Source organism: Carcharodon carcharias, chromosome 4 (assembly GCF_017639515.1).
Source record: "Carcharodon carcharias isolate sCarCar2 chromosome 4, sCarCar2.pri, whole genome shotgun sequence".
Classification (NCBI taxonomy): domain Eukaryota; kingdom Metazoa; phylum Chordata; class Chondrichthyes; order Lamniformes; family Lamnidae; genus Carcharodon; species Carcharodon carcharias.
Window position 1 is genome coordinate 19,848,718 of NC_054470.1, and position 26,448 is coordinate 19,875,165.

Sequence of the window (26,448 nt, forward strand, 5' to 3'; positions counted from 1 at the left end):
ATGGAATGAAAATTGAGACCGCTTCTTCAATAGGTGGTTGATCTGATCTACCAGATTACTAGTCATGTGGTGAAGACAAATCTATAGCCCTGGTTTGTAGTCCTTGGGTGGTCTGTGCCCGCTGGCATCAGGCATGTTCGGTGGTGTGAGCCGGTAATATGGCGAGAAGACCAAAAATCAGTTTCACGACGTCGTGAACCCAGTTTGCAAATGTCCGCTCAGCCCCTTGACGGCAGGCTGCATTTCCTGCCCTCAGACGTCGGGTACTTCATTGTAATGCAACTGTATATCGTTATAAGGCTAGCCCACTGGACTCATTCCCACCGCAGGATCGTCCACCCACTTCGGCGTGAGTGCACACTGATGTCTTTCACAACAGTACGTAAGAGGCGTGCACCTGGCAGGTTGCACTTCGAGGAGAACTCGGAAGTGAGTGCACAGTAATGTTGCGGAGCGCTTGCGAGGGGCGGCTGTTCAACTTCAAGCTTGAGGTGACTTGGCGGGGGCAGGGGCGAGGGTTGGCAAAGGCTGCCCTGTTGTTGAAGATAGCGACAGGCACGTGTGGGGTGGGGTGGGTGGGCGACAGAAACGGCCACACCTTCGGGAAACCTTGTATAAAGTGACCATTCTTCTGCAGCTGAGACAGTTCAGGCGCAGCCACATTGATATGATTGATTGGAGTCAGGCCTCTGGCTCATCTGCCCTCTCAAGCAATGCAGAGGCATGAAAGTGCCAGCTAGTGCTCCAGAGCTTTTCACCCCTCGGGCACAGACTGCAAACTAATGAGCGTTTTAGTGGACTGCAGAACAATTGGCCGACTGGACAAGTTGTACAGTCTCCTTGCTAAAGCTGGCCGTGGAGCATTCACTGCTGGAGGTGCTCACAGCCCCTTGCAATGTCATCATCATTTGGACCGGTCTCCCCCATGGTTCAAGCTGCAGTGTGGGTTAGGAGAATGTCTGTACCTGAGCTGAGAGCACAGCCTGCAGTCCAATGGGCAAAGCAGCTGCCAATCAGTTGGGTGGCGGGGGGAGGTGGGTGGGGTTTCGGGCAGCCATGCAGTGCACTAAACTCCGGCCATCCAAGTGGTGGCCAACACTCTCCGGGATGCATTAAGGGACCTTCAGACCTAACCAAGAGACGTTCTTAGTACATCCATGCATCTCTCTCTTTCATCCGGCAGGAGGAGTACATTGGTATCATGAAGCCAGGTGAATTAGCTGTATGCCTCGAGGCGTACAGAGAGCAAAGACAATGGAGAAGAGAACAACTGAGGCACCTGATTGTACAGAGGGAGGAGCAGCACCCTCTGGAAGAAGAGGTGGCTGGGGCTCCCACACGCACCATCAAAGAGCCACAGTGAGCTGTCACCGGTCGGCACCTACCTAAACCCAGGGTCTGGGGACACCACCTTTCATTCCTGCAGATCACCAACAACCATGTGTCACCGAAGACTGCGCATGTCTAGTGAACTGTTCACTCACATCTGCCAGCCACTGCAGGATTTGGTGCCATGGGGACATGGAGGGCATCTACTGCCAGTGGCCGTAAAAGTAACAGCAGTGCTCAATTTCAACACCAGCAGCTCCTTTCAGGGCTCCACAGGTGACCCCTGTGGGATATCACAAGCCTCCAACTACAAATGCATCCATGAGGTCACGGTTGCACCTTCAAGAGGACACACAACTTTGTGCATTTTGCCCGGGACAAGGAGAGCCAGGATGCAAGAGCCATAGGATTTGCCCAGATCTCAGGTTTCCTACAAGTGCAGAGTGCCATCGACTGCACTCTCATGGCACTTAGATCCCTGTTGCAACATGGGGTCAAGTGTGTCAACTGCAAGAGCTTCCATTTGCTGATAATGCAACTCCTGTGCGACCACCAGAAACGCATCCTGCAGGTGTGTGCACGGATTCCAGGGAGTGTGTACAAGTCCTATATTCTCAGTCAGTCACAGAACCCTGACATCTTCCAGGGTCCACAGAGGCTGCAGAGATGGCTCCTCAGGGACCAGGTCTACCTGCAGAGAATGTGGCTGATGACACCCAGCCTCAGACTGCAGTAGAGGAAGATATAACAAGGCTTATGCTGCAGTTTGGTGGAGAAGACCATCGGGATGCCGAAAATGAGGTTCTGGTGCCTGGACTGGTCTGGTGGAGCCCTGCAATATAGTCCACAGAGGGTGTCACTCATTGTCATCGCCTGCTGCGCCCTTTACAACCTGGTGCTGCAATGGGGAGAGGAGCTGGCTTAGGAGGAGATGGAGGAGTTGGAATTCTCCTCCGTTGAGGAGGACTTCAATGGTGATGAGGGTGAGGAAGTCCTCGAAGGTGATGATGACGGGGATGAGGCCCTCCCACTGGGCAGACGAGGCAGCCACGCTCGGGAGGCCCTCATAGCTGGTATATTTGTGGAGGATGATGACGACATGCAGTGAGGAGACACCATAAGATCCTCACGTTGCATCTATGAATTTTTGATTCCAGTCTGGCTTATGGCATTGCACATATCCTCTGTGATAATGCTCCTGTAATGGAGATGCGGTGGAGCCCTATTAGTCACTTGATGGCAAGAGGATGATGACAACATGCAGTGAGGAAACTCCAAAGATCTTCACATAGACTCTGAGAATGCCTGACTCCTATCTGGCCGAGGGCAGCTTGCTTGTGCTCTGTGATCAGGGTCATATCATGGAGAGGCAGCCATGAAACTTTAAAAGCACCTGATCATTTGTCCACCTTCAGCACTTGAGCCCTTCAAGAGCACAGCGTCACTGGTCACAGATGCTGAAGTGATGGGGGCAACCCCACCTTAAAGGTGCTGAGACCACACAGGGAGAATGACATGTGATGCCTGCCCTCTACATTCTGGCAGCAATGATCAGCACTGCAGAGGTGCAGGCATCAGTAATGTGATCCGTGAGTGTGAGGCCGGACCATCACTTTAGTCTGAAGGCTGCACAGAGCACAGCGAAGAGGCTCTGCACTGAGACACCTGCCTTTATAAAAGCAAACTACTGCGGATGCTGGAATCTAGAACAAAAACAAAAATACCTGGAAAAACTCAGCAGGTCTGACAGCAACTGAGGAGAGGGATACAGTTAACGTTTCGAGTCCAAATTAGTCTTCATCAGAACTAAGGAAAAATAGAAAAGAGGTGAAATATAAGCTGGTTTATGGTGGTGGGGGGGGGGGACCAGTAGAGCTGGATAGAGGGCCAGTGATAGGTGGAGATTGCCAAAAGATGTCATAGACAAAAGGACAAAGAGGTGTTGAAGGTGATGATATTAGCTAAGGAATGTACTAATGGGGACATTAAGGGTAGAAAGCAGGATGAGCAAGGTACAGATAGCCCTAGTGGGGGTGGGGTGGGGGGAAGGGATCAAAATAGGCTAAAAGGTAGAGATAAAACAATGGGTGGAAATACTTATAAAAATAATGGAAATAGGTAGGATAAGAAAAATCTATATAAATTATTGGAAAAAAGGGCAATCAGAAAGGGGGTGGGGATGGAGGAGAGAGTTCATGATCTAAAGTTGTTGAACTCAATATTCAGTCCGGAAGGCTGTAAAGTACCTAGTCAGAGGATCCTCATCTTCGGGCTAGGTACTTTACAGCCTTCCAGATTGAATATTGAGTTCAACAACTTTAGATCATGAAGTCTCTCCTCCATCTCCACCCCCTTTCCGATCGCCCTTTTTTCTAATAATTTATATAGATTTTTCTTTCCCATCTTTTTCCATTATTTTTAAATGGATTTCCACCCGTTGTTTTATCTCTACCTTTTAGCCTATTTCGATCCCTTCCCCCCACCCCACCCCCCCTAGGGCTATCTGTCCCTTACTCGTCCTGCTTTCTACCCTTAATGTCCCCATTAGCACATTCCTTAGCTAATATCACCACCATCGACACCCCTTTGTCCTTTTATCTATGACATCTTTTGGCAATCTCCACCTATCACTGGCCCTCTATCCAGCTCTACCTGTCCCACCCCCTTAAACCAGCTTATATTTCACCTCTTTTCCATTTTTCCTTAGTTCTGATCAAGAGTTATTCGGACTCGAAACGTTAACTGTATTCCTCTCCGCAGATGCTGTCACACCTGCCTCTTTCTTGTGCAGAAAGGCTTCACATCTAAGTTACATGAACACTGCTCATTGGAACAAGGAACCATAGGCAGGGAGACATTCTTGGAAGCTTATTGACAATAGTGAACAGAATGTACAGGTTATTGACACTGGTGCCCACGCTGTGTAACTACATCCTCTAAGCCTTCCTAACCCTGCTTCTAAGTTTTGGTGCTCCCCAGACATCCACAGTAGAGGTGGAGGCAGCCTGCTGTCTGCTATGTCCTGCCTGCGATCACCTTGATGGGTGGCCTCTGAAGGGCTGAGACCTAAAGGGCCCCGGCCTGTTTTTGGGGTCCTGCTATGTGGCAGTGGCACCCTCCTCAATCTGTGGAGCTGGAGCTGCTGAGGTCATAGGAAGAGGGGATTCAGATGGGCCAGATACTCCCGGAGTCACCTGGATGGATGGTCCCAGGAGGGACACCTGCTGATTCTCCTTCCTATGGGTGCCCAAAGGCTCCTGGCTGACTCCTTGGGGAGAAGGGGTAGCTGGAGTGAGATCGAGCTGCCTTGCACCACTCTCGTGTACACATTGTGGTGGCCAATTGTGATGTCAGTGATGGAGTTCAGCATGCGCAGCAGTGCAGGAGCACCATCCTGGACCAAAGTCTCCATGACTGCAGCCATCCTACCAGGGTTGACTTCAGTGCATTGGCATGTTGGTGCTATCATCTTAGAGTGAAGGCTGAAGGACTCCTTCATTGTACCTTGCAATCTGAGGAGTGCAGTGGACACTCCCTTCTGATGTTCCCGAGCAGCTCTAGCAACTGTGACATGACCGAGTCCAGAGATTCGTCATCTTACTCGGACTCAGCAACATTCCGGCCTCCAGCAGTCCTCCGAGTGCCGGGGATCTGGGAAGTCCCTGCCCCTGCCTGCTGTGGATCAGAAAGTGCGATGTGCTCACCGGATTGTGATCCCAAGGCTACTCTAAAGCTAGATCCCACCGAGGTGTGTGCCTGCGCTGGTGGAGGGTGTGGGTGAGGCTGTGATGATTCTTCAAGGAAGGTTTCAGTGGATTCCTCTTCTGAGCTTCCTTCAGGTCTTTATTGGAGGCCCTGGGATGTAGACTCTCTTGGCTGTTTCCCAGATGTGTCTGCAAAAACAAGGAGAGATCATTAGTGGCCTGTGAAACAGGACACATCACTCGCAGCATGCCTTTCTGATGGATGTTGCACTGCTAGATCCTCACTTAGTAAAGCACCCCCAACTTCACCATCAGCACTGGACCAGCCCAGACCCGCGCCGGCTGGATGGCTCTGTTTTCAAAGTCCATGAAGATCTTGATTTCAGGCACCGGTCTGTGTCCTCTCCCTGTTATTGAGTGCCAGCTTGCCCTGCATGAATTGAAATGGAGGGAGTGTAAGCAGGATGTCTGCCAGGCCAGATGATAAGTATGCCTCGTATGTATGGGTAGTGAGTGGTCCCATGGATGGGATGAGGATAATGAAGGTGTGTGTGATCGAGTGAATGGTGATGCCCCTTGGACTGGCAGTGGGTGAGACCCCTGTGAATGTGAGATGGGTTTGTGAGTGTGTGAGTTGAGAGTGATGAATGACTTACCCTGGCAGAACAGGGGAGATCATTCATCCTCCTGCGGCACTGGATGGTTGTCTTCTTTTGCAAGGTATTGGCGCTGACCACCATTGCCACTGTCTCCCCAGCTGGATTTGCGATGCTGCTGCCCATCCTGTGGCCCGAGCTGGGGTAGAGGACAACACAGTGAGCTTCCACTGTGTCCAAAAGGTGCTCGAGAGATGTGTCATTGAACCTGGGGGCTGCAGTCGTTTTGTCTTTCAGGGCCATGTCTTCTTTGCAGCTGTCCTGGGCTGGAAGCTCGGAAAGGTGTGTGTGCAGCTGGACTTTAAATATGGTGCCCAGCGTGATGAAGCGGCAAGATGGTGGCGTGGCAGGCGAATGAGAGCCCGCCCACCATGGAAATGGCGTGTATCTCAGGAATGCATCATTAAAGCAGTGGGTTTGGGACGATATGGCATGAAAAGCCGCCATTTCAGCCAGCGGGTAAAACAATTCTGCCCCTTGTGTACAATCAACTAAAGTGCATCAACTTTTGATTTAACTGTCATGAACCTGAGCAGAGAAAGTACAGCTAATGTTTGGAATTGTTGATGGAGAAAGGGAACTGAGGATCTCTGCCAAAACTGATAAAAGTTTGAGATGTTCCTCAGATAGGTGTGCATATAACTCACAACTTATGGTTTTCTTGTAAAGAAAATATTTCTCAGATTCACATCAAATGCAAATCTTCTGATAGCCTGTGAGCTTATTGTTATTGTCATGACATTAGCAGTCCCACAAATGGAGCTGTACAATCCCAAACATAGCAATCTTACTAAGGGCAGGGCTATAAGTTATAACAAACTAGCATTTAAATTGCTAGAAAAATTCGGCTGGCTAATAGCTATCCATTTGTCAGCAAATGAAGATTCTTTCATTAGTGAATTATATTGTAGTGTTACAAATCTACCCAATGAAGTGGCAGGGATATAACTTTAATGAATGTTTGTAAATGGAGATTCAAAATGCTACAATATATATTCACAATAGGAAGCTATTATTGATCTGTTATCTAATCAATTGTGTAACCATTGGACCAAAATACTGAAACTGATTCATCACAGTTCCATTAAAAAAATAGAAAAATGATCTAAAGTTGACATTGGAAGGTCATATCTTTTATGTGAGTGGTGAACAGTGCAAGAGATAACATTTCTCATGAAGTTTATGTCAGATGAAACTACCACAATAAAAAAATGAATTAAGTATAAAAATGTAGTAGGACTAATATTGACGGTAGTTTGAAAGATGTAATATAGTTGGTAAGCTATTGCAGCTTGTATTACAGAAGTGACCTTCAGAGAGTCAAAACACCCAAATCATTTCCCTTCAGGGCTATTGTACATTTTCCATTGCTTATGTCAACCTCAGGAATATACTTCGCTGTTGCCTCCCCAAAATGGATGTAAATTCTGTCAGAGTTCATATGACCTCCTGCCATAACTTTAGGAGAAGATCAATGGAACCCTGGAGAAATGTTATCAACAGTTGCTTCTCTAGGGTTTCAAGTACTCTTTTGCCAAAGTTAGTGTGGGGGGTCAGGAGAAACGCTGTGAAAATTTCAGGTGTGTGTATAATTTCAATGGTCCAAGTACTTGTGAAAAAAGGCATTTGAGAGAAAGTTCACCAATCCCATGCTTCTGGTAGGAATCGTATTGAAGAGGAGCATAGGCCAGAGTTAATACTACAACACTGGCATGCTGTGTGTCTGTCCAAATTCCCTTTGAATGAGCTTCCCTACTGAGAAACTAAGATTGCTATATCAACATCTGTGATATCATACAGATTGTCATGAAGCTCTTAATGTATATAATATATTGGAAAATATTTTTCTTTTAAAACAGAGGTTTAGTCTGCGGGTATGTCTTAATTGGATTAAAGCCAGCTAGCCTGGGTGTTTTGGTATGTACCAGTTTTGATATGGAAGAGAGATAGCATGCATTTGTATTTTTTGATTACAGCATTCAAGAAGTGGGGTGAAAACTAGATGCCCATCTAGCAGATACCAAGCAATATGTTTATATTACCAATAAAATTGGTACTATGAAAGGGGTTTCATTGTTAAAAGCTGAAGCTCAAAGAGGTTGTTGATACAATGAGAATTTGAATTCAATCAGTGGTGGTAGGTATAACTTCAGTAGTTTTCGGGTGTGCAGACAGAGGCAATGTGAGATCAAAAGGCAGCTGCAAGCCTCCAACTGCCTCCACAGTGAAAAGAACCTCATTTTGAATTTGTAAGGTGAAAATGTTTTACCTGGTATTTGGTTATGTCTATGGGTTGTTGTTGCCTTAATGGAGATTAGTTTGGGATTTTGTTAAAAGTTATGATAGTAGTAATTTGAAGCCATGTGTACATGTTTTAACCTGCGTAAATTAATAAAATGTTTCACTTAGTTTAATGTAAAACCTGAAGAACTAGTGGTCTGATTCCTGAGTTTAGAATCGCACCTCAAACATAACACTTAAATTATTGGTTATGACAGCTGTTTAAAGTTCCCTTCTGGGACTTTTTAAATAACTCCGCTTTACCAACTTCATCGGTCATAACACAGATATTCCTATGCCTATGTGAATTTACTGATGCTAAAATATTTCGTCTGGCTTACAGAATTGATGATGATTTATAATGATTTAAAATACTCTTTTCTGTGTAGTTGCACTGCTGTGTCACACAGTGCAGACGTTTCGAAGAACCATTTATGCCACCATCTACTAATAAAAGCTGGAACCAATCTGCACATAAATGTGCTATTGTACAGCTCTTTTATTTGACACGTGATTGCTGGTACCGCAACCAACAGTCCAACTTGTGTCCTTGGTTATCAGGTCCTCGGAGAGGGTGGGCAAAAAAAAAAAAGTATTTGAAGCACAAACAGAATTTGGAACACTGTAGCGTGAGATGCAAGAACCTTTTTAGTTCTTACCTAGGGCATACTTGTATTCCTCATCTGAACAAATAATCAAAACTCCAAATGGAGATGATTTGTCATCATTATTATTACAATATGCTACTTTTACTAGCTTTTTACTAGTTACTTGGTTTTACTAGCAATATTAAACTGAGAAATATGTCTAATCTTGAAAATTTAGCTCCACAATTTATTTCCTCATACTTTTCTCTCTGGCATATGCCCTTATCGAATAATGTTCTTTAATTGACTCCTCTTTATGCAGTAAAGCAGACACCCTTGACTAATTATCCAAGAAATCAGTAGCAATTTAAACTAGAACATTAATTTAGGGTTGTATTGAAGAATATGGTCTGACATAATCATGTTTAAGAATATAAAATCATGTAATAGCTAGAGAAAACACTCCTTGAGTTTCCCCGCCTTTCATTTGAACATACCAGTCTGAAAGTAATAGTATAAACTGTATTAATTCTATATGTTATAGAAGAAATATTCAACATGCTTATGGAGCCTAGACCTTACTGCTAGCAATATTATTGAAAAAATATAATACAAATAGAAATTTGGTAGTACAGAACTTGAGTATTGTTGAAAAAAGACACATGCTGTTGAAGTTTTTGGTCTTGCATGCATCAGGAGAATTCACAAGAATACCAATTATAAAGAGAGTAACAATTTATCCTGTACAACAGTGAGTGATCAGTTAACTAGGGCATTCTCCATGGCAACACATCTACCAATCAGAGTCCACTTACCAACCAATCAGCACCCTCTTCTCAGCAGTGTAAATTGTTATTCCCTTTACTATTTGGTATTCTTGTGAATTGTCCTGATGAGTGCAAGATGAAAAGCTTTGACAGCATGAGTCTTTTTTTCAGCAATACATCCATGCACATTCATCAAAATGCCTAATACATCCATATTTTATTTCTGTACCTATGGGCAGCATTTTCCCCCTGTCAGGCGGGGTTGTGCAGGAGCGGGCACGAACGAGCAGGTTCCTGATTCCATTTTACGTGGGCTGTACGCTCCCTGTGCGGGTGGAGGGGGGCATTCCCTGAGCAGTTCTGTGCGCTCTTTCACGCATGTGCACGGAAGAGAGCACAGATCTTCCTGAGGCAATGTGCTGCCTCAGGGAAATCAGTTGAACTTTTAAAAATTTTTTAAAGGTAAGAAAACATTTTCCTGACATCTCCCCTCATGTGACACTGTCACATGAGCTGGTACATGTCCATTACTTTCATTTAAAAATTTTCCGAACATTTTAAATCCCTCATGAAACCTCATCCCACCTGTGGATGAGGTGTGATGCTTTTTCGAAAGGCTGCCTAGCCTCCTCACCTGCCCGCCAACCTTAAGGTTGGACAGTCTAGGTCCATTAATCATTTTAATTACTTTTTTAATGGTCTTAATAGGCTCCTGCTCGCCGACCGGAAAATGCTGCCCCCTGTATTTTAGTAGAGCTGTAAACCCATTAAAGTTGTGGTAGAAGAATAGGAATATAAGAACAGGAGCAGACCATTCCATCCCTTGTGCCTGTTCTGCCTTTCAGTTGGACCATGCTACGTGAATGTGCTAAGCATTAACTAACTAATATTGCCATCAACAATTTCTAGCCTTATCAAATGGCCAGGCTGATTTTTAAAGCAGCATTGTAGAATCTATACCAGAGGAAGCAATTCATTACTTATCCAAACACTAATCTCTGCTTGATGAGTGACAATACCAATAACAAAGGCTGATCTTGAAAAACTAAAATGCTATTTGTAACAAATTTCTCGGATAATTACTTAATTTCTGAAAGAAGACAATTTACAACATTGATTATTTATTGCTCATAGCTTTTATTATATATCACTTTAAATAATTATCAAGCAATCATCTATGCTAGAATCTGAAGAAGAGTCAAGTGGAGTCGAAATGTTAACTCGTTTTTTCTCTTCACAGATTCTGCCAGACCTGCTGAGTTTTACCAGCATTTTCTGTTTTTATCTATGTTCGATGTTGCACAAAATGAGTGCTTTATGATTTATTTGCTCCTCTCAGCAAATTGTTATTTGTAGCTCCATTATCTTGAGAAGGAAGGCACAATGACTCAATAATAGCTTTGGAAAATGTGTTTAAGCGTGGGGAAAAGGATTAGATATCGCCAAGCCCGAGTTTAATATGGGGTAAAATGAAGGGAGGTGAGAAGATCTGCAGTTTTGAATCCTTGTGAAAGAATACGTTAGAGTAAAACTGTACAATGCGTCTTAATTTCAACACAACCAAAATGCCCAGGGAGGAGAAATAGCTAATAGTCCAGCATATTTGAGGAAAGAAATGCCAGAATGGAGAGATAAGATAGGAATTGGTTTTTTGACAGCAAGATTTTTCCTGTATCTTGTGCAGGAATGTGAGAGAGCTGCTGGGCAAATCTCTCCAAATGTTTGGGTAGTATTCAAGCCTTGGCCAGACTTGGAATTGTAGATTAAATGTTAAGGAGAATAGAGAAATTTGGCATGTAGTTTTAATGTAGGCAACTGTGAGACTTCCAGTCAGTTATTTTGGGTGGGATTTTTAAAGTTTTTATCAAGATGGCACTTTTTGGATTGGACCAAGACATGAAAACTCTGGCTGTAAACTGTTTCTGGCTAGCACAGTAAAAATAAATGAACAAATGATCATTGACAGTGCAGTATAATAAATAGGTTATGAGTCTGCATGTAAACTTTCATGTAAGGTGAAGATCAAATGTCTGTAATTTAATTAGGCAAATTGCTCATCTCTAATAGTCTTCAACTTAGACCTTTTTGGAAGTATTTAGACCACATTTTAGTCTTTTTTTACCAACAGTGGAAAAACTAAAATGTTTGAAGTTATTATGGAAACAATCCAATATGATTTCCCGGCATTTATTGGAAAGCTCCTCAGTTATGCATCAAATCCAGGGCTGATTCTTCCTGGAATCTTACTCATGGTGTAAGTGTATTTACGTCATTTCTACAAAAGAAAATCTCTAATCACTTGAATGTTAGTTGTGGTTTAACACCCTAAAAGGTAATGTTTCAAAAATAAACTCATGTCAATGAATATAGTAATCACTATAAATACTTAGATCTGTTTTCTGACTGGCCTGATAACTGCATAACAGTAAAAGTTGTTTAATTATTGTACTTCAATGGATCCTGATTTGAACTGATTAACTAGTATTGCCACCTCACATTCTGTTAGCACCCCTCTCTGACTGAAATGCAAGTAGACTAAAGAGCTGACTGAATCAACAAGGAGTGAAGCAGAATGTATAGTCAGCTATGAGCCTCAGCTATTTTATTTATGCACAAATTTGAAATCCAAATTACAATTTGCAAACTTGTGCAGCCAGCTGTCGAAGTATTTCAGTCAGTCAACTCACAAGGATGGACAGCATTTGGCTGCCTTGTTAAACATGCAGGTTAATTTTTGAAACTTGATTTCTTTTAATATATTTTTAAACAGGTTGTTCCTATATAGCATGGTTCCACAATGAGATTGACTGGTAGGTTGTAAGTGATGAGCTTCTCTTTGCGCTTTATTGCAATGCAAACACATTACCAAGACACATTATTTGAAGGCACAGGTATACAATTAATATATACATGTAGCTTTAATTTTTAGATTTGGCTGAATTTTTATATCAATAATTTACATCAATTTTTAAAATCAATTTTATATTAGTTTAACTTCCTCATTAGTAAAACACAATCCTATCAATTTTACACTGTTTTAATTAACTATGTGCAATTTACTTTAAAATGCTCAATTCAAAAGAAATAAAAATCCATCCAGCAATCCAACATTGACTCTGTTGGGCCATTTTTCAGGCGCTTGAATTATATATAGATTTCTAAATTAATGCATTAAGCTGCTCCCCTGATGACTCAATGAATTAATCCAATAAGTAGCTGACCCAATCCGAACTGTAGTATTCCAGGTTTGACCCTGTTTCTTTGCTGTTAACTGATCCTACTTTAGCTGCAATACTGGGCAGTAAATTGGAAACTGCCATTGGGTAAGGGAGAGTGAAATTGTTCAGAGTTCCTGCTTTTGATTGCTAGAAAATGACCCCTGCTGCAAATGTGTGTGCATACGTAGATACTGGATGAGGGCAGGAAGGGCTTGACAATTATATCCCTATGATTGAGTACTCTGCCAATATTCTTGGACAAGGCTTAAATGGTTTACAAATAAATGTGTCAAACTGCCCTTCAATTTATTATTATTGCTTTCCTACATTATTCTTTTACAGTAAAGTACCCCATGGCACATATGCTAGGAAGAAGATTAATAACAAATAATTTTCTGCAGCATATTAAGACATTGATAGGCAGTTAAGGAAGAGACAAAACACAAGTTCTATGGCCAAAGTGACTGGCGATAAGCTTTTGTCCATACCGTGACTTTATTGGAATTTCCTTAGTCAGTTGATTTCTATATATTTAGATTTATACAGATGAGACCCTGTCTATATTGGCCTGATACTAGGATGAGGGAATAATAAATGAATATATTTATGGGAAAAGGCATGATACATTAAAAGACATGCTGCTCACCAAATGGGTAGTTTTGTGCTGAAGCCTCACACTCACTCAGTATTCAACTGACCAATCATTGTGTGAGCCTAGATAGTAGCAAACTATTTGTCTGTGGAGGGCATCAGAGCTGAACCCAATCTTATCCATATCGAAGGTGTACTTTCCAAGCAAAGTAACTGGATAGGGGAGGATCAGGGACAGGAACACTGGCTAATATTTCCCCTTTCCTCATCCAGTGGTTTGATTGAGGTGACCTAACCCAGAATTAAATCTGAGACCTATACAACATCATATAGCACCTATAAGCATTGGTTTGAGAAAATGGCTCATCACCAACTTCTCAAAGGACAATTAGGGATGTGCAATAAATGCTGGCCTTGCCAGCAATGTTCACATCCCAGGAATGAATATTAATAAAAATCTGGGAGCTAAACTTCTTGCTTTAATGAGTTATAAAAAGCATAAATGATGAAGAGTCAAGAAGTATTACATATGTTCTATTTGTGAAATTGATGATAACTTTTAACTTGGAGAATGTCCATATTTTACTTTCAAAAATTCGTCACCTGTTATTTTTAAACATGGTTGCTAATGGTGGGAATTTCTTATTTCAAAATGCAGTGAAGTGATTCAAAGACCAAAAGGCAAGGATGCAAATTGATTCAAAACAGGAAGAATGTTAGAGTTAGTATATAAATAAAGGGAACTGCAATTCCTCAACCCAAACAGTATGGCCCAGATCTTCCGATCGGGATCGAAACCCTGGCCAGGATATTGAGGTCGGCGAGCGGAGGGTGGGGGGGGTGGTGGGGGGGGGGGGGGGGGGGGGTGGGGGGGGGGGGGGGGCGCAGGGCCCACTTGCCGATGCGTAAAATGATGCGGGATGTTGTCGGGTTGAACTCCCAGCGTCACCCTGCGTCATTTCAATTTTCAGGTCGGCGGGGGGTGGGGGGCGCAACTGAATCAGCTGTGCGCCTGCTGACCTGTCAACGGCCAATTGAGGCCATTTAAAAATTAATTCAAGTAATCAATGGACCTGCCCGCCCAACCTTAAGGCTGGCGGGCAGGCCAGGAGCCCTGACAGGCTTCAGAGAAAGCAGGAACCCTCATCCACGGGCGGGATGAGGTTTCATGAGGGTTTTAAAAAATTTAATAGAAGTTTGATTGAAAGTGATTGACATGTCCCAACTCAGGTGACAGTGTCACAAGGGGACATGTCAGGAAAATTTTATTTTTGTACATTGACCATTTTTAAATTTGGCGCTGATTTTTCTGAGGCAGCACTTAGTGCATGTGCGAAACAGCGCACTCTCGGCTAAGGGAATCCTCCCCCTCCCAGCCCGCACAGGGAGCGCATGGCACTTCCTGGCGGACATCATGCTGGGTGGGCCTTAATTGACCCGCCCACATAAAATGGCAGCACGCTCCTGCACTTACTCCACAATGGGGGGAAATTCTTCGCCCTATTTCCAACCCTGATCAGACGAAAAAATGTACACTTACCTTCCTCCAAATTTTCTGAATGATCTTCAGATGGAGGATCATTCACATCTGACCCAGTGTAGCTGACCTTGCAGGGAGCAGCACAGAGGATCCACATAGAAGCCACTCTCCTTTTTATGGCTGCCGTAAAGCTGCTTTGAAAACTGCTATGGAGAGAATGTAAGTGTGCAACGTAAGTGGATAAGAGGGGTTAGGGGTGGCTAAGGTAAATGGGTAAGGGGGTAGGGTGGGCAAAGGGGCAGGTGGATAGGGCAGCAGCTGTTTGGGGCTGTATGTGGCAGATGGGTGAAGTGGGTAGGTGCGTGAGATGGGTAGGGTGGCAGATTGATGAAATGTGTAGGGTGATAGGAGGGTGAGTTGGGTAGGATGGCAGGTGGGTACTGGGTGAGCTGGGTAGAGGGGTCAGAGGTAGTTGGATCAGGTTGGTGCTAGTCAGGATGGGTCAGGTGTCAAGGGGGTGTTGGGTGGTGGGGGGCTAGTCAGTTCAGGTTGGGTGTGGGGGGTAGTTGGGTGGTGGGGGCCAGTCAGGTTGGATCAGGGGGGGGTAGTTGGGGTGGGGTAGTTGGGGGTCAGGGGGATTTGTTGGGAGGTCAAGGGAGTGGTCAGGGTGCGGTGAGGAGGAGGGAGGGAATATGTGTGAGTGTTTGGGGGATCAGTTGTATAGTTATCCAGAGATTTAACCACTTTTTCTCCCTCTAACATTTTCCGACTAACTATCCAAGTAAGTAATTAGGAACTGTCCGAAGTCTCCAACTGTAGCTCAGCGTTGGAGACATTTACGGAGCGTATAGGGAGCAGGGGAATTGCCCATCAAAAGTTCAAACTTCCTGGGCAATTCCCACAGAGTCCTTGTGTTGGGACCTCAGAGGGTTCCTGTAACACACCTGCCATAGCATGACCATCCGGAGAGCGGAAAATCTGGGCCTATATTTCTGGCATGAGTTAGGGGTGACCTGCTGAGAATCTTCTTGGTCCAACCACTCCATTGCCAAGTCCTTTGGTAAATCCAACATCTATATCAGTTCAAAGGTATATGGAGCCCACCTGGCCTGAACTTGCATTAAAATTCTGGCTTGTGATTAATTTTCACCTCTTTTTAAAGGGGCCAGATTGGACAGAATTCAGCCTGGGCACCAAGGCTGCATTTTGTAACCTCCTGAGAAAAATGGGTGCTTGAGATAAACACCCAGTGACACAGTTCCTGTATTTAAATTGGGGGCATCTCCAAAACCAAACACTCAGTGGGGTAAGTAACAGAGGTCACTGCAGGTGCGATCCTGGAATAACTTTCAGAGTGGCTGGCCCGCACGTTTGCAGGCCTTTTATTGTATAAGTAAAGGTTTATAAGGGCTAGGTTGTCCATATGAATAGGGTAACATCAGTGTTGAAGTCAATATTTGATTCACGCTATACAGCCTAGACTAGCATCTTATATGTTACTCCGAAAAGGGATTAATAAGAATCTTGCATGGGTATAAAATGTGTCTTTAACTGAAAAAAACTCTACCTTATCAAGTATTAAGGTGCCTGACAGTTTAACTCTATTTAATTGCAGTTTAGCCATATACTACCTCAATGCCACTTCGAAAACATATCAACTTGCTAATTTGGAGCTGAAAAAGAAGATGCAGATGGTACGTTCATGTTGAGAAACACTCATCCTACCTATATCGTTACTAAGTAAATATAGCAGGCACATGGTTTTCTATATTTATGATTTACATAGAAAATAGCTTAAAATGTCAAGCCTTGAAGTTTTGAGCATCTGTGGGAGGGGACTTTACCAGCCCCCTAAGAACGGGTTTGGGTAGGGTGGGGTGAATAGGTTGTCCACTCAGGCCTGCAACAAGGCTGCCAGGGTTCACCAGGTGGTCTCTGCACCCAGTGGAGAGCCTACTTGCTGCTGGTAAAAATGCCAGTGTTGGCAGGAAGCAGGGGGTGGGGTGGATGCTGTAACATGGCATGGGAAGATGGGAGGTGGAGTATCCATCATCTTCCTTCTCTCTGCTGCCATGCCATTTTACCTGTAGCGGGGAAGGTATAGGGCAGTCTTCCTGCCCAGAGGCCAATTGAACCACTTAAATAGCCAATTAAGGGCCTCTTCCTGCCAACATTGGCATTTTTACCAGCAGCAAGTCGGCTCTCCACTGCATGGGGAGACCACCTGAACCCGGTAGCCTTGTTGCAGGCCCAAACAGACCTACTATTCAACAAATAGAGCTGTCCTCAGTGGCAATGGCCATCCTTGTGGCAATATCCTCTGCCCGCACCAACCTTCCTCTCCTCTTACCAGAGCCTGCCTGACAGGCCCTGACACCCCCATACCTCACTTCTCTGGCTGGGAAGACTATATACTGGCAACCTCTTCTTCTAGCTGCAGTCCCAGCAGTGGCCACTGCTCCTGGTGGCACTGCTGATACTGCTGAGCTGCTGGGGATGTGTGATTGTTCTTTATAGAGATGGCAACCCCAATGGTAACTGATTAGTTACCCGAACCCTGGAAAATGCTGGTGGGGGTTCCACATACAGGCTAGGTGATATCGCCCCCCAGCTTCTGATACATGGTTGGGACCCATTGTAATGATAACATTCACTAGTGAATTTAAAAGGGTTTTCACCTGGTCAATCATGGAACACCTCCTCAAACAATGCCTGCTGTTATACCAGAAAGCCAGCTGAGCCAAACTGCCCTTGCAGAAGTTAAGAGGCTATAATCTGCAATTGGACTAGTGTGGGTGCAAACTCTTAAAGGCCACTGCCCACATGCACCTCAAAGGCCCTCATCTGACCATCAGCAGACTTCAGCCACCCACACTGAAGCCACTGTGGGAGCACCTTGAACGAGTACAAGATTAGCTAAAAATCATTTGTAGGCTTTATAGGTGAAAATACTATTTGATGATGGATGTGTCAGCCATTAAAATGTCACAACATTATAAGTTGCGACTTTGCACCTTAGTTCTGCCGTAGCTACTGAGCTTGTTGTGTCAGATGTCATGTTGATTAGTGGATCAACCTGCGTGGATCACCACCTTGATGTGATAGAGAGGCTTGTCTGCTCCATGGATTGCTTGAGTGATGCAATCGGGAGCTCCTTGTTCCTGGTAGAGCCACCCATTGTGGCAAGGTCAAGGGATGTGCCAGACAAAGTGCGATCCACAAAGTCCTCAATGACAGAACAGGTGAAGGAAGACTGCGTCCTACAGGCAGTAAAGAAGGCTGCAGGTGGTTCAGATCATCATGGTTCAACACTTCACTGGATTCTGACCACCAACCCTCCAAGATAGTGTTGACAATGACAGCACCCCAAGATCCCCACACTAAAAGTCAGTTGTGGGCTTCTATCAGGATCCATTTGCTCAGTACTGTGGTGATAGAGAATTGGCAACAGGATCAAGGCTGTGAACCTGGGGGTCCCTAGTTAAGAATCTGCACACAGGTGACAGACACATGAAGGTCATTGGACACCTGTATTGGGACAGAGGTGTCTTTGGGCATCAGCATATGTGACAGAGCAGTCCTCTTCAGGATACCCTCTGCTCACCCCAAATGTAGAGGGGGCTAGGAAATGTGCCCTAAAAATAAGCTGTCCCACTCTCCTGGCTGGAGAACCACCCCTGTCAGATCATCATCTTTGTGGTCAAAGAAAGAAAACTTGTTCAGTCATATGGATACCCATGGCAGAAACTCGTGACCCAAAGTAGACTTCATCCTCCAATTGAGGGGCAGCCAATGATGGCTGAGCCTGTAGTGTCAGATGTCATGTATACTAACGTTGATCAGTGGTTGGAAATACTTTACAGGAGGATGAAAACAATGCAAAGAGTGACTTTAGGACTATTAATGTTGAGGTGTTGGGCAGGGAAGGAGGGATCAGATAAAGCAATTGTCCATCAGCTCTTGCCAAAGAGCTTTGGTAGTAGTCTGTGGCTGTTGCACTCCTGCTTCTGCTCCATCATTCAGAATCTTTCTCATCTGATGGTGAAAGGTCTTCTTGCTATGCTTGCTCCCTTTACTGTCTCCATTGCACAGCAACGTTGTGCCACAAATAGCAACAACCACAACCCAGAACATTTTGTGAACTTAACAGCATGAAGCCATCAAACGTGTCCAAGTGGCAGAATCATTGTTTGACCACTTCAGTGATCCGCTTGATGATGGCTCTAGTGGTATCTTGACTCAAGTTATACTTCTTCTTAGCTGGCAACTTGGGTTCTGTAGAGTTTTTACCCTTGTCTCCAAGCAACCAGCCTCTGACTTGGTGTGTTGGATGAAAGAGTTGGGTGATGGCAGACTGCCACAGTCTGTAGGCAGTGTGAAGCTACCAACAAAGCAGGCACAGACATGCATAGTATATGGGTGGTGATCGTTCACTAGCTGGCCATAAAGGCGGACACATGAATGCAGTCAATCTTAGCCTGAAAGGGGGAGGAGGTGGGGGGAGATTGCTGTAATAGTGAACCCTACCACCCTTTCATGCTGGTTTATTGTGTCTGGAAGCTCTGGTATGAATGGACATGCAGTGTTAAAATCAACAGTTTTTAATCATAGCTACTATACTGTTTTAGCAGCTAAAATTATGCTGCACTTAACAGCCCTAGCTTCTATCATAACACCACCCACACACATAACTGATACTTAAGAAAGTGTTGACACTTTTAAAATAGATTTTGCCAGAGATTGACATCGGAATTTTCACTGCTTTTTAAAATGTAATGCTGTGACCCATGTTTTGATTTGAATAAATAATAGATTTGTGCTTAGAAACTTTATCAGAGAGTTTCAAAGACACATTTTCTAACTCTACTGATTTTAATGTATTGGTTATTGTGTAGAATGAGTGCAGTCACAGTAACATTACAACATTGGTGCAAAGCCATTTCACTTTATGCCAATAGTTATCACATCATAGCCAAGGCCCAAAATGGCACTGAAGTAAAGAGGAATGAGACTTCTTCTTGGAGAAGAAATGCTTTACTTCAGAGCCCATTTATGCCTTCATCACAGTTTGAGTTACATGAGATAAAAGCTGACGTGAAGACAAACTGCTTTGCAGCAATGCTAAAATTGGAGTATTGATGCACTGTATAACATTCTCCCATATCAACTAGTGAAATAACTTCTGAAATTTGTTTGGGCTTTATCACCTATTTGTTATAATTGGTACCCGGGCGAGTTCCCCCAATTTGTTATGACCCTGGACGAGGTACCCCAAATTGTTATGCTCCCAGGCGAGGAGGTATGAACTGGCTCCCTTTAGTCAACCCCCTCGGTTGGTCGCAACAAAGTTAATTTAAAAAGGGTCCTTTCCCTCTTGGCTACCTTTTCACAGTCCAAATGTATTTATGTTTTAAAATGAGCCAATTTAGCCAGGCTGTCTTGAGTCAAAGAAAGAGTGAGTTTATTAGTTGCTAAATGTGAGGAAAAATAATTAAAACGTGACACACATACACACAGATTAGAAATGAGAAATTGAGTCTAAAAATAAAAGTTAAAAAAGATATCTGAATCAGTCCATGAGGAATAGATGGTGAAATGCTGTCGCCGTTAAGTTGGGGTAATTCTGATAATGCTGACTTTGGTGGTTAAGCGGTTAGTTTGGAGATTCTTGGTTCTGCAGGCTGGCTGAAAGGAGCTGTCCTGTTTCCTTTTGCTGATTTGTGACCAACAATCAGAAAGGGGTTTTTACCTGCCAGCGCAGGGATGCCCAGTTGGTATTCTTCAGCTGTGACCTTCACAGCACACACACCAGAACAGAACACCAGACTAGCACACAAAACTAGAGTTACAGTTGGCTTTTTTAAAACTCCTTTCCTTGTGTATGCCTGGAAGGGAAAACAAACATATATTTCACCCAGATCTTTGTTTTCTTTTCAACTCAGCTCATGTTCATAGTCTGGAATATAACTCAGTCGGAAGTGGTTTCAGTTGAGATGATAATCATGTTCCATTATGTCTGTAACCACAGGACATTACAGTTCAGTTTACATTGTATATTTTCCTTTGAAGCGCCTCTGTCTGAAGTAGGCCATGTCACATTAGGTGTGACATTTCATTCTCTCTGAACTTTTTGGTCAAGTAATTCACATAGAAATTTTCCAACAAGCGGTTACCTTACAGTCTCAGCCAGATTTTGCTTGTATGTCCTTTTTAAAAAAACACATCTTACTTAAAAGTTCAACATGTCCATAAGTAATTCAGGGATAGGATCCATGATCATGACAGGTTAAAAACACAATGCAAACTTTATTGCATTGTTCTTGAGCAAAAAGCTGCCTGTCTACTCCAGTCAGCTAAAATACCTTTTCTGTTAAAACTGATAATTGTCAGCCAAACGTTGAAGTTAGTAAATAACTATATTATGTTACATTCTGAAGTGAATTGCAGCACAATAATATTATTCATGGAAAACAGTGCCATTATCTCTGTGTTACATTTGAACAAACTCGGGATTGTGTGTATTCTGTAAATTTAGTCACATTTTACAATGAAGCATTATAAATATAGTGTGATTTTTTCCTTTAATAAAAGCAACGTGATGAACAAAAGAACAGAAGGAACAACAAAAATATTGCTAATCCTATGTTACAAGATTTGGAAGATCTTTTGCCAAATAATGTGAATGCGAGCAAACCTGAATTAGGTAAGAGTGGGAGCTTTATTCCATAAGCTGTTTTTTTGTGTATTATCAAATTTTGATAAAAATAGATATATAGAAAAGACCCTCACATTTAAATCTTTATTTAGTAATTACATCAATATAGTTACAATGAAATTTGATTGAATTTTGACTAGTAAATCAAGTACACTGTTTAAATATGAGCTTATTCAGCTTTTAAAAATCTTAACATTTGGTGGTATTACATCAGAAAGCAAATCTCTCAGTTTTATCTTTTGATTGTACTTGAAAGTTCCACCGGAATGGTGCATTAATGAAATACCATTGATGTCAAGCAATAATTCCCCCTTGATGGAGATGATCATTGCCTGGCACTTGTGTGGTGTGCATGCTACTTTTCACTTACCAACTGAACGTTGTCTGGGTCTTGCTATATGCAGGCATGGACTGCTTCATTATCTGAGGAGTTACAAATGGTGCAATTATCAGCAAGAATCTCTGTTTCTGTCCTTAAGGTGGAGGAAAGGTCATTGATAAAGCTGCTGAAAATGGTTGGGTGTAGGACACTACAATGAGGAGCTCCCAGTGATATTTATGCGTTTGCAGGTTCTCTGTGCAATAGGCGACCTAAAAGTGCTTGACTGAAAGTGTCAAAAACAGAAACATATTCTGTTCCCTAACACGAACATCTCTCCTTTTTGTTGGCCAGAAGTAAATAAAATTAGAAAAAATAATCTGGCCGTTAAGTTTCAAAAATGGATCTTTGTGTTGTTGCAAGATCAAAGTTGATACAAATTTATAAAAATAATAAAATATTAAATTGTAATGCTATACAAAGTTATATGACTCTTATTGATCTTTTAACTAATTTTAGTTTCCTAAATTTTGACACCAACTACAAGTTAATCAACTAGACCATTAAATAATGTAAACTACAGTTTAAGAATCTGAAAAAAAGAAAGGCCTGGAAATTACAAGAATACAATAGGAATTTCAGAAGAGATGGTGACGTGGTGGTAAGATCAAAATGAAATCTAGTTTCAGTAACAGTGACCATGAAATTATCTTTAGTTGTCGAATAAACCCATCTGGTTCACTAATGTCCTTTAGGGAAGGAAATCTGCCACCCATACCTGGTCTGGCCTACGTGTGACTTCAGTCCCAGCAATGTGATTGACCCTTAACTGCCCTCAGAGGGCCTATGAAGGAATAAATTAGTAGCAGCCAACCTCAGAAGATCTGTTTATTCAGATACAACGCATAGAAATAGTCTTTAGCTATTCTGAAGAAGAGTCATATTGGACTTAAAACATTAACTCTGTTTCTCTCTCCACAAATAGGGCCAGACCTGCTGAGCTTTTCCAGCACATTCTGGTTTTATTTTGGATTTTCAGCATCTGCAGTATTTTAGTTTTACAGAGAAATATCCCTTGGTTAACTATTAGTATATGCCTAATGATTTAATTTAAGCAAAAGTGTAGATTTTGAAAATGGGTTAATCACAGAACCCTCAATTAGCAATGGTACCTCACAGGATCTCAGACTGTTTACAGTGCAGAAGGAAGCCATTCAGCCCATTGAGTCTGCACTGACTCTCTGAAAGAGCATTCCACCTGGCCCCACTCCCCTGCCTTATCCCCATAACCTTGCACATTATTTCCTTTCAGGTAGCAATCCCATTCCCTTTTGAATATCTCGAACGAACCTGCCTCCATCACCCTTTCAGGAAGTTTGTTCCAGATTCCAACCACCCCCTGGGTGAAAAATGTTCCTCACATTACATTTACTCCTTTTACCAATTATTTTGATTCTATGCCCTCTGACTCTTGTTGCTCTCTTGAGTGACCTGATACCAGATGATAGACTGAATTTGGGAATGGAGGTTGAGGGCCCATAAATACTGGTGTATCAGTTTTGAGATGCCGTTCCTGGCGCTAGCAATGTTCACCAGGGAGTGTGGTGTGGGGTGTGGTGGGGTGGGGTGGTGGGGGGGTGGGGGGTGGGGGGGTGGGGGTAGTGGTCGGGGGAGGCGGGTGCAGCACAGTGATCTCATCCACCTCCCGATTGAGGCCAATTTTAGTAGATAAAAAGCTCATTAAGAGCTTGTTAGAGATGGTGATTTGAATTTTGAAGGGAACGCGTACGTTTCATGCGCTGTATGTTGCTGATCAACTGAAGGGAGGTGGGTACCTCTGGTATTATTATGAGGCAGAAGCGCAGAAGGCAACGCAACCAATCACAAAGGGCAGCCAAGCTGACAGTAGAGGCATAACTGTCAGGTTTGAGACCAGTGGGGATGAGGGGCAACATCTTCAAGGGAAAAGCTGAACCCCGAGCACCAAAAGGGCACGGGAGAGAATGGTAACAGAGGCCATGTACTCAACACAGGATCTGTGGTCAAAAATAGAGCTACTGTCCAGATGATCACAGAGATCTGTGCCCTTGTTGCTGAAGAGCTCACACTTTAGAGCTCACTGCTCTGCCATCAAAGTCACAGTGGCCAAGAACTTCTTTGTATCTGGCTCCTTCTAAGGATCTGCTGTTGATCTTAGTGGCTGTACGTCACTGCATCATATAGGTCACTCATGTCCTCTTTGTCAGACGTGGACTGCACATCCATTTCATGACAGACATAGCCTGGCAGGGACAGAAAGCATCAGGTTTTACTGCCATTGCTGAATTCTCCCAGATCCAGGGCACCGTTGATTGCACCCATGCGACCATCAAGGCACCCAGTGACAGGCCAGCGAGATTCATTGAGAAAGAGACCTTTCCCCTCCCTCAACGTTCAACTGGTCTGCGACCACAAGAAGAGCTTCCTCCATGTGTGGGTATGCTTTCCTGGCTTCATATTCAAGCAGTCCAGGCTGCCACAGATTATCACGCCAACCCAAAAGTGTGAATGGATCCAATTGGACAAAGGGGAATGAAAGGTGATCTCATTGAAATATACAAGATCCTGAGGGGATGTGACAAGGTGGATGGTGAAAGGATGTTTCTCCTTTTGCGAGAGACTAGAACTGGAGGACACAGTTTAAAACTAAGGGGTTTAAGACGGAGATGAGAATAATTTGTTTCTTTCAGAGGATCGTGAACTTTTGGAACTCTCTTTCCTAGAGAGTGGTGGAGGCAGGGTCATTGAATATTTTTAAAACAGAGGTAGATAGATTCTTGGATCGTTAACGGAGTCAAAGGTTATCGGGGTAGGTGGAATGTGGAGTTGAGACCAGAATCAGATCAGCCATGATCTTAATGAATGGTGAGGTAGGCTTAAGGGGCTGAATGGCTTACTCCTGCCCCTAATTTGTATGCATTTTTATAAATTCATAGGGTGTGGGCATCACTGGCTGGGCCAGCATTTTTATTACTGATCCATAATTGCCCTTGAGAAGGTGGTAGCGAGCTGCCTTCTTGAACTGCAGCAGTCGATAAGGTGTAGGTACATACATAGTGCTGTTAGAGAGGGAGTTCCAGGATTTTGACCCAGCAACAGTGAAGGAATGGCGATATATTTCCAAGTCCGGATGATGAGTGGCTTAGAGGGGAACCTCCAGGTGGTGGTGTTCCCATGTGGCTGCTACCCTTGTCCTTCTAGATGGCAGAGGTGTTGGGTTTGGAAGGTGCTGTCTAAGGAGCCTTAGTGAGTTACTGCAGTGCATCTTATGTATGCTACAGACTGCTGCCATTGTTCATCGGCAGTGGAGGGAGTGAATGTTTGTGGATGGGGTGCCAATCAAGCGGGCTGCTTTGTCCTGGATGGTGTCAAGCTTCTTGAAAGTTGTTGGAGCCGCACTCATCCAGGCAAGTGAGAGCATCCCATCACACTCCTGACTTGTGCCTTGTAGATGGTAGACAGGCTTTGGGGAGTCAGGAAGTGATTTACTCATCACAGGATTCCTAGCCTCAACCTGCTCTTGTATTTATTTGGCTAGTCAAGCTCAGTTTCAATGGTAACCCCAAGGATGTTGAAAGTGGGGGAATTCAGTGATGGTAATGCCATTGAATGTCAAGGGGTGACAGTTAGATTCTCTCTTGTTGGAGATGGGCACTGCCTGGCACTCGTTTGGCGTGAATGTTACTTGCCACTTGTCAGCTCAAGCCTGGATATTGTCCAGCTCTTGTTGCATTTGGACATGGACTGCTTCAGAATCTGAGGAGATGCAAATGGTGCTGAACATTGTGTAATCATCAGCGAACATCCCCAATTTTGGCGTTATGATGGAAGGAAGGTAATTGATGAAGCAGCTGAAGATGGTTGGGGGCCTAGGACACTCCGTGGAGGAACTCCTGCAGTGATGCCCTGGAGCTGAGATGACTGACCTACAACAACCACAACCATCTTCCTTTGCGCTAGGTATGACCCCAACTAGTGGAGAGTTTTCCCCCTGACCCCCAGTTTTGCTAGGGCTCCATGATGCTATGTTCGTATGTTCATGTGTGCAGTTAAAGATGAAAAGATTGTTCAGGAGGGGAATGAGGAGAGAACAAGTAAAAACTGAATTTTTCTATTAATGTAAATGATTAGTCTATATTTACTCTTTAAGGAGCTTTGGTTTGTTGTGAAAAAAACAAAGTTCATGCTCTCTAATTGTAAACTGACTTCATCGTTATTAGTTTGCTATAAGAATCAAGATTACAGTTTGGAGCAACAACTCAAAATATTGCTAGGCACTTATAGCGTACAAGAATATAATATAAAGGCAAAATACTGTGGATGCTGGAAATCTGAAACAAAAACAAAAAACTTAGCAGAGAGAATTTTCCTCCTTTCGGGGGGGCGGTGTGGGGGGGGTTGTGTGGGGGCGTGCATGGGTGGGCATGGACCTGATTGGCGGTCTTGATCAGGTCCGCACCGCCCAGTGTGTTGCGCGCATGGAAACGTTGAGCGCTCCCTGTGCAGGTGGTCGGGCTCGCTGAGTCGTGCATGCACATGAAAGAGTGGAGAAATAAGATAAGTTTTAAGTTTTAAAAATTTTAGTAAAGAAAAAAAAATTAAGACATATCCCCTCATGTGACAGTGTCACATGAGCTGGGACATGTCAATGAACCTTAATGAAAAAACTGATTCAATTTGTAAACCCCTCATGAAACCTCATCCCGTCCGTGGATGAGGTTCCATGAAAAATGCGAAGGCCGCCTGGGCTCTTTGCCTGTCTG

General features: G+C 43.6%; 1 protein-coding gene across 1 annotated transcript in view; it reads left to right on the plus strand.

Moving 5' to 3' along the window:
* tmc2b (transmembrane channel-like 2b) overlaps nucleotides 1-21,936 on the plus strand; it is a 141,533-nt gene extending 119,597 nt beyond the window's left edge. Inside the window, exons 17-20 of the mRNA XM_041185266.1 lie at nucleotides 11,452-11,577; nucleotides 16,228-16,306; nucleotides 21,204-21,315; nucleotides 21,914-21,936. Of these exons, the coding sequence (XP_041041200.1) occupies nucleotides 11,452-11,577; nucleotides 16,228-16,306; nucleotides 21,204-21,315; nucleotides 21,914-21,936 (340 nt within the window). The remainder of the gene's footprint in view (nucleotides 1-11,451; nucleotides 11,578-16,227; nucleotides 16,307-21,203; nucleotides 21,316-21,913) is intronic.
* The last annotated feature ends 4,512 nt before the right edge of the window (nucleotides 21,937-26,448 follow it).